General features: G+C 57.6%; 1 protein-coding gene across 1 annotated transcript in view; it reads right to left on the bottom strand.

The window, feature by feature from the left end:
• Positions 1 to 2975: 2975 nt before the first annotated feature.
• The window catches only part of CRLF2 (cytokine receptor like factor 2), a 19547-nt gene continuing 13582 nt past the window's right edge, over positions 2976 to 8940 (bottom strand). The window contains exons 6-8 of the mRNA XM_040460143.1: positions 8273 to 8378; positions 5988 to 6072; positions 2976 to 3913 (exon numbers count right to left, since the gene is read on the bottom strand). Coding sequence (XP_040316077.1) covers positions 3638 to 3913; positions 5988 to 6072; positions 8273 to 8378 — 467 coding nt within the window. The 3' untranslated portion in view covers positions 2976 to 3637. The remainder of the gene's footprint in view (positions 3914 to 5987; positions 6073 to 8272; positions 8379 to 8940) is intronic.

Below are 8940 nucleotides of genomic sequence, written 5' to 3'. Positions count from 1 at the left end.
CACCTCCTGCTGGAAAACGGCCACGTCCCCCCGAATCAGAGCCCAGCAGAGGGCAGGGCACAGGGTCCCCCCGGGGAGGCGGGTACCTGGGGTGCACGAGTGACGCTGGGCAGGTGAGCTAGAGGGACGTCAGCACCGCGGGCCACGGTCAGGATCGGCGCTGAGGACTGAACGTTACCGCTTTGTCCATCCAGGTGCGTGCAGACGTGTCTGGGGAGACCATCCGGAGGCCCACGGACCGGGGCTTGGAAAACACAAACTGGTTCCCTCACAGCCCCACCCCCCAGGCTCCAGGGCAGGACCCTCCCCCAGGACCCTCACCCTCATCGCAGTCACCGTGTCAAGCACCTGTTTGGGGTGATTTGTTACTGTGGCCCCACGAGACCCAGGCAGGGCATTGACAAGGACGGGGCGGGGACTCTACAGTTTGTCTCCTCCACCAGACTCTAGCAGGCACCCCTGCGCTCTTTCTCTCAAGTAGGCCTGACCTTCGGGCTTCCGGATTCATCCCTGCATCACCCAGTTTTACAAAAAAAACTGACAACTGCTGACTCTCAATATGTGGCCACCTGGATATCTGGATATCTGCTCACCTGGAGAGCTAGTCACTTGGATATCTGCTCACCTGGGTATTTAGTCAGCTAGATATCTGCTCACCTGGAGACCTGAAGGGGTTTGTCACTTCCCGCCTCCCCAGGTCACGTCTGATCACCCCGCTCTGCCTTCGGCAGGAGTCCTGGGACATCCGTTTGGGCGGGATCCCACTAACCCCTGATGCTGCTTCTGGTGGGTTTCCAGCTGCTGCTTCGCCACCCACCCCGCGGGCCCCCCCTGCGCTCAGAGCCGAGCTGGGTCTCACCCGAGGTTTCCTGTTTTCTGTTTGTAACACGCGTCGCTGAACCCGCAGAAATCACCGTATGCAAGCACCCGGCCCCATGCACACCTGCGAACGGGACAGCATTGGGTCCGAGAACTGGACCCAGGGTCCGGTGCTGCTCTGCAGTGGTGTTTGCCCCCAGCCGTCGCGAGATCAGCGCTGACACACGCACACAGAGGCGGGGCTCTGAGCCCCTGCTCCCCGGCCGCCTGCGCTAGGGGCCTGGCCCCCGCGGTCACGGGGGTGCTTTCCAAGCAGGCGTGAAACCTCCGGGTTTTCTGTGCGATGAAAACAGGCTGCTCTGGCCGCCACCAGAAAGTGCTTCCTCGTGGCTCCACCCCCCACGGGAACAGGTGCGCACGTGGCTTCCCCAGAAGCTGTCCCGGGGACGAGGGGCCCAATAGTCGAACGCACACCCTCCCTCCTCCCCGGGATGATCCCGCAGGGGACAGAGACGCAGCCCCCGGGTTTCTGCTTCGCAGGGGAGCCCTGGTGAGCCTCTCTCCGGGGGGAAGGGGGGATGTGTACGGGGCGGGGGTACAGAAGGAGGGGGTGTGGGTGCACGGGCACCTGCTCCCCGGTGCCTCTCCCGTGGGACACCCGTGGGGCACGGTTCACGTTTCTTAGGGCCAGCTTTTCTCTGGATTGACTGGTCCCTGGTATGGGCGGCATTGTATCAGCCCAGAATCTGTAGGCAGATGCCGTGACCCCAGGACCTCAGAATGCCGTTTGTGCTCGCAGTGGGGTCTTTAAGGAGGGGGTCAAGGCACAATGACGCTCATAGGGTGGGTCCTGATCCCATAGGATGGGTGTCCTCATAAGAATAGGAGGCCGGGGGAGGGGCACCTGTGGGGCTCAAGGGGTCCAGCGTCTGACTTCGGCTCAGGTCAGGATCTCACGGCTTGTGAGTTCGAGCCCAAGTCAGGCTCTGTGCCGACATCTCGGAGCCTGGAGCCTGCTTCCGATTCTGTGTCTCCCTCTCTCTCTGCCCCTCCCCCTCTCATGCTCTGTCTCTCTGTCAAAAATGAATAAACATTAAAAAAATTAAAACAAAAAAGAACAGGAGGTCAGGCCACAGACACACAGGGAGGGACGACCACATAACGATGTGAGGACACAGGGACAGAAGACGCCCAGGAGAGAGGCCTCAGCAGGAACCAGCCTCGGCCCTGCGTGGCCTCGGCCACTGCCTGGGCTCAGCTCTGGCCTGGATCTCAGACTTTCAGCCTCAGCCCTGCCTGGATCTCAGACCCTCAGCCTCGGCCCTGCATGGACCTCAGGCTCACAGCCTCAGCCCTGCCTGGATCTCAGATTCTAGGCCTCAGCCCTGCATGGACCTCAGACCTCCAGCCTCGGCCCTGCCTGGATCTTAGCCTCCCAGCCTCGGCCCTGCCTGGACCTCAGCCTCCCAGCCTCGGCCCTGCCTGGACCTCAGCCTCCCACGCTCAGCCCCACCGGGATCTCAGACCCCAGCCTCAGCCCTGCCTGGATCTCAGACCCCAGCCTCGGCCCTGCCTGGGTCTCAGACCCCCATGCTTGGCCCTGCCTGGACCTCAGACTCCCAGCCTCAGCCCTGCTTGAATCTCAGACCCTCACCCTCAGCCCTGCCTGCATCTCAGACCCCCACACTCAGCCTTGCCTGGACCTCAGGCCCCCAGACTCAGCCCTGCCTACATCTCAGACTCCCAGCCTCAGCCCTGCCTGGATCTCAGACCCCCAGCCTCAGCCCCTCCTGGACGTCAGACCCCAGCCGGGTGGTGGCTCCGAACTGCAAACCCACGTCAGTGCTGAAGATTAGACAAAACTCCCTTTGAGAACAGGAATGGGTTTTGTGCTTTGAAGCTGAAAGAGCCAGTGAGACTCTATCGCTGTGACCTCTGGGCGGGTTGCCTGTGAGGTGGTTTCCTGCAGGGTCTGTGATAAAACTCTTTTCTTTGCATCCGCGGAGGGTTTTCGGGGTGGGAAAGAGGTTTTCCCCAACACACACACGCACACACACACACACGAGCTCCAAACTTATTTACTGCAATAGGCAGAGACCCCAGACAGACAAGATAGACTCACCACCAGCCCAAAGAACCAAGATCTCGATAATCTATGCGGTTGAAGCTCGGGTGATAAACCTTCCTTCATTTCCATTACAAAAGAAAAACACGCTATGTCCTCAAGGGCAGGATGGAACCGGTCGAAGGTCCACCTGCATCCAGACTCAACACCATGCGTGTGGACGCCCACAGAAACGGACTCTGCTGGAGAACGCGGTCCTGTCGTTGCCAAGTGGGTGTTTTCGCGTGTGAGGGCAGGCGCCGCGTGGCTCGTTCGCATCCGTAAAGCAGGCTTCCTTTCCTTACCGGGAGCGGAGTGGCTTGCTCGCGGGGCATGTGTGCTGCGTAACAAAAGGGCTCGCAAAGGGCTCACGACGGTGAATGTTGTCGGAACAGCACGCGGGCGACGTGCACGGAGGGAGACGACGTCAGGGAGCCCTGGCCAGCGTCCTTTGCGATGGATGGGAAACCATCAGCCGCAGGCACATGTGAGCTGGAAACAGGAAGCACTCGACAGACGGAGTCCTGTCCACCATGCGTGGGGGGAAAGCTGACACACGGAGTGCCCTGGCTGGGCGGTTAGGGTTCTCAGTGAGCCCCCCACCCCCGCCACACACGCTGGCATAGTTGGTGTTCCCTTGGTGGTCGTACTGAGTCCCTCAGATGCTATAATGTCAATGTAGGCCCCAATGTTGGGTTTTGAGTTTGCACCCCCTCATAACAGCATGTATGAGTTGTCAGTCATCACAAACGTGAAGCCCCCCAGAGAGACCACCTCGCCCCCTTGTGGGGGCTGGCACGCAACCAGGCTGGCGTCCCCGGAGGCCTCTTCCCCCTCCATTGGAGGGCACAACGGGCCGGTCGTCACGATGGGCATCTCGGCCTCGGCCTTCTGTAGCTGGACAACGAGGGTCTCTTCGGGGACACACTCCTGCTCCGTGGCCTCCGTCTTGGCCACGTGGGACACGTTCTGTGTATCCTTGATCCACTCCTGCGGGAATAATAAAACAGTGCATCTTGAGTGCGAGGAAATGCCTCGGGGCTGGTGCAAGGGTCCTGTGGCCGAGCATCCCAGGGCCCCGGGCAGCCTCCCTGGGGCGCACACGCGGAGCCCCGGGGAACACAAAACCCTCTCGTTTGTGTTTGGCATCTTTAAGCTCTGCCCACGGTGCTCTTAGACCCGCCTCTCATCATCAGCCTCAGAGGCTGTTTCTAAACCCTGTGCGGCTCTTTGCACGTGTTAGGACAAGAAACAGGACTTTCGTGGTGGCGCTTCTGGAACTTGATTCTGTTTGCGGGTCTCGCGGGGTCTTGTCGTCAGGACGATTGCTCAGCGAGCGGGTCCAGGGGGGGCGCGGATGTTGTGATTCTAAACAGTTGTATCAACCTCTGTCCCAGGTCCGTCCCCTGTGTCAGCACAGAGCCCAACGGCGGGGGGGCCTGGCTGGCTCAGTCGGCAGAATGTGCCACACGGATCCCTGTGGGTTCAACCCCTGCATCAGGCTCTGTGCTGACGGCTCGGAGCCCAGAACCCGCTTCGGATTCTGTGTCTCCCTCGCTCTCTGCCCCTCCCCCGCTCACGCTCTCTGTCTCTCTCGCAAACCAATGAACGGTGACCTTACAACTGCAGCACAGCCCTGCTCACCCCCGAAGCTCAAGTCCAAATAGCACAGCTTACTCAACCCGCCCTATTCGTCAACGCATCTTCTACTCCCCTTCCATCGCCCGCCCACCCTTCTCCTCTGCCCTGTCACCTCCGCACGCTTGATCACGCTTGGCCAAAACACCGCGGGAGCCCGCGGGTCTCAGCACCTCTTTGGGGCTTATGCTCCTTTTCTGGGACGCCCCAGAGTCATGTGCACACGAAACAAATTTTGTCTGCTGCTCATCTGTCTTTTGTGAGTTTCGCTGGCAGGTTCTGGACACAGAAACTAAGGGGTGGAGGACGAGGTTTCCCCTGTTGTGTTCTTCCTCCCTTGTATCTAAGGGGTTTGGCAATTCAGCTGCCTCCTCGAGGAGGTGGAAGTCCCACAGCCTCCATACAGAAGCTTGTTTGTGAAACAGGGTCTTTGCAGATGTGATGAAGGGAAGGATCTGACAAGAGTCCATCCGGGATCAGGGGGGCCCTAAGCCAATGGCAGGTGTCCTTGTAAGAGACACAAGGGGACACACAGACACAGAGGAGAGGCCCCGTGAAGCCGGAGGCAGAGACGGGAGGGACGCGGCCACGAGCCCAAGGACGCCTGGAGCCCCAGAAGCTGGAAGAGGAGGAGGGACCCTCCCCTGGAGACTCTGGAGGCAGCACAGCCCTGCCTGGATCTCAGTGGTCCTGCCCTGCCTGGGTCGCAGCGGCCCTGCCCCTCCTGGACCTCAGCGGCCCTGCCCCTCCTGGACCTCAGCGGCCCTGTCCCCTCTGGATCTCAGGGGTCCTGCCTCTCCTGAAACTCAGTGGTCCTGCCCTGCCTGGATCTCAGCAGCCCCACCCTGCCTGGGTCTCAGCAGCCCCACCCTGCCTGGGTCTCAGCCTCTGGTCTGCAGAATTGGGAGACAGGAGGTGATTTGTTTGTGTTGTTTGAAGCCTCTGCTTGGGGGCCGTGCCGGGAAAGTGCTCACTCATTGTGCTGCACAAGCCAAGCCACTGGTGTTGAGCTCCCCAGGGTGGGGGCTGCTCCCCTCCCCCCAATTCCCAGCAGCTCCCACTCATAGTCCCACCAGCCTCTTTCAAGTGAATGAAGTAACGGCCGTAAACCGTTTTAAAAGCGGAAGTCTATGGTTTGTTTTCAGAGGTAACATATTCACAGCACAACTTCCTGGGGAGATCAGAGGGTCGATTGGGCTGGAAAATCCCGAGAGGGCACAGATCTCCGGGGCCGATTGGAGCAGAGGCCGCCCTCTGAGAGCCTGCCTGCACCTCGTGTGCGTGAGCAAGAGAAAAACAAGCACGCTGTGGGCTCTGGGTTCAGGAAAGCCTCGAGGGCGTCTCGGGAGGTCGCTCGCTCGCTCGCTCGCAGCAGGGCTTGGAGACAGGGCAGGAGCTTGGAGACAAATGGGGGGAGGGCAGTTACCTGGAAGTTACCCCGGTGCAGTTCAAAGAGCCCAGGGAAGGTGAGCTTGGGATCGGGCACGCTGGGCATGAGGCACTTGTGAAGTCTGAAACGCACAAGGAGATCTGGTCAGGCGGGCGGGCGGCGTGGGACCCCAGGACCACGGTTTCGCTCAAGGCCACGAACACACTGACTGGTGGAAACAGTCCTAAGAGGGGGGCCTGGTGGCAGTTAAGACCCAGGAGACACTGGGGGAGCCGCCTGCCCTTCCCCAGCTGCCTAAAGTCTGACGCAGCGCTTTCCCAGCTTGCGACGGAAATTTTCATTTGTAAAGGCGCCCCCCCACCCCCACTTTTCACCAGGAAGAGGACCAATTTTATCAGCAACAAATTTCCACACACACGACGTTTCTCGCCATGAATTTGCTCTGTTCGTGTTCTAGTCTCCTTCCCACAATTTCCGCCCTAGAGCTCCGGGACACCTTGTCCTGTGCCTACCCACTAGTGCACAAGCCCGTTGTTAAAGTCGTGTCTGAGCTCCCCAGACAAACTGCTGCTTCGCGTGTTCATTTCCTCCCAGGGAATCCCGCGTGCACGGAAAATCATACCATCAGTACAGAAACATATGCCTTTTCTCCTGTTAACCTGCCTTTGGTCACTTTAATTCACAGGCCCTCAGACACTGAAATTAAGAGGTTGTAATGTGATATGATCCTAATCTAATATGACTGGTGGCTTTATAAAAAGAGAGACCGATTACAAGGATGGGTGTGCTCACAGACAGAAGGGACACAAGGAGAGGATGGAATTGACATGCTAAGGAGACAGACCACGGGAGAAACCAACTGTGCCCACACCTGGCTCTCAGACTCCCAGCCTCAGCCCTGCCTGGATCTCAGCCCCCAGCCTCCAGCCCTGCTTGGATTGAGCCTCCCAGGCTCAGACCTGCCTGGACCTCAACCTCCAAGCTTCAGCCCTGCCTGGATCTCAGATTCTAGGCCTCCAGCCCTGCCCGGACTGCACACTCCCCACCTCAGCGCCCCCTGGATCTCAGACCCATCCAGCCTCAGCCCTGCCTGGATCTCAGACTCCCAGCCTCAGCCCCTCCTCGATCTCAGACTCCCAGCCTCAGCCCCTCCTGGATCTCAGACTCCCAACCTTGGCCCTGCCTGGATCTCATACTCCTGGCCTCAGCCCTGCCTGGATCTCAGACTCCCAGCCTCGGCCCTGCCTGGATCTCAGACTCCCAGCCTCAGCCCTGCCTGAATCTCAGACTCCCAGCCTCAGCCCTGCCTGGATCTCAGCCTCCCAGCCTCCAGAACTGAGACGGGATAGATGTCTGTGGTGGGAGCCTCTCCTTGTTTGCTCCTTTGTTACAGGAACCCTAAGATACCAGTACAGTTGACTTTTTAGTCCTCACTGCAAGTAGGGGCTCCCCTTGAAAATAGTGCCAAGTGTTAATGTGCTCCAGGAAGTGAGACCCTAACTTTCCCTCGGGGGTGATTCCAGGTCTGTATTTAAAACACCAAACAGGGGCACCTGGGTGGCTCCGTCAGTTAAGCGTCCGACTTTGGCTCACGTCATGATCTCATGGTTCATGAGTCCAACCCCTGCATCAGGCTCTGCACTGACAGCTCGGAGCCTGGAGCCTGCTTCGGATTCTGTGTCTCCCTCTCTCTCTGCCCCTCCCCTGCTCATGCTCTGTCTCTCTTTGTGTCTCAGCAATAAATAAATGTTAAAAAATATATTAATAAATCAATAAAACCCCAAGCACATCACTGGTAGAGAAGTGTTTGGACATCAGCGACTCAAGCTGGGAAAACAGAAGTGATTGGGTGGAAAGGTCATGTGCCACCCACAAGAATTAGACGCAGCGTCTCTGCCCCGTAGCACGTTCCGAGGGGACTCTCCGGAGTTGTGCCACCCACCCCCCGGCACAGACCCGGCCTCAGTGCTCCGGGATCGTTCTGTATCTTCCTCTACGTGTGACCCCCAGCTGTTGCTATGGAAACCTCATCCTAAGAAGCAAGGAAGGCACCCCCCCCACCCCCCGGGGCACCTGCACCTGTAAATGTCACAGTGGAACGTCTGGGCTCAGCTCTTGATTTCGGCTCCCGTCATGATCTCTTGGTCCTGGGATTGAGCCCCGTATCGGGCTCAGCGAGTTCAGAGCCTGCTTTGCATTCTCTCTCTCTCTCTCTGTCTCTCTCTCTCTCTCCCCTCTCTCTGTCTCTCTCCCACCCGTGCTTGCTCTCCCTCAAATTAAATAAACAAACTTAAAAAAAAAAACCAAAGGGTCATCCTTACCTCCGTACTTTCCATAAAGACAGAAGGAGAAGGGACACGGTCAGCAAGGCAACCATACCACAAATTAAAATAAATTTGGGGAAAAGCTTTTTGTCCTGGCATGAATCTGAAGCAAAACAGAACAAGCACTGTGAGTGTTCAACACGATTGGTCAGGCTCCAACCCCCACCCTCTACTTTTCTGCCCTTATAAATGGCAGGGTCAGAAAATCTTGATTTCAGTGGAACATATCCTGGAAAGAGTGATGGTGTCTCTGGACAGCCACTGTAGGAGTCAACACACTGCCCTCAAGTACCTGCATTGCCAAGGGGGGCGGGGGGCATTGAGGATACTGAGGCTTACTTTTGGCGATCATTTGTATGTCTGTCTATCCGTCTATCCATCTATCCATCCATCCATCCACCCATCCATCATATGTATGTATCTATGTATCTATATATCTATCTATCATCTACCTATCTATCTATCCATCCATCCATCCACCCATCCATCATATGTATGTATCTATGTATCTATGTATCTATCTATCATCTACCTATCTATCCATCTATCCATCCATCCATCCATCCATCCATCATATGTATGTATCTATGTATCTATCTATCTATCCATCCATCCATTCATCCATCCATCCATCATATCTACGTATCTATGTATGTATGTATCTA

Source organism: Herpailurus yagouaroundi, unplaced genomic scaffold (assembly GCF_014898765.1).
Source record: "Herpailurus yagouaroundi ecotype Mexico unplaced genomic scaffold, PumYag 248, whole genome shotgun sequence".
NCBI lineage: Eukaryota > Metazoa > Chordata > Mammalia > Carnivora > Felidae > Herpailurus > Herpailurus yagouaroundi.
Note: the sequence above shows the minus strand (reverse complement) of the source record. Positions and strands in the feature narration are given on the sequence as shown.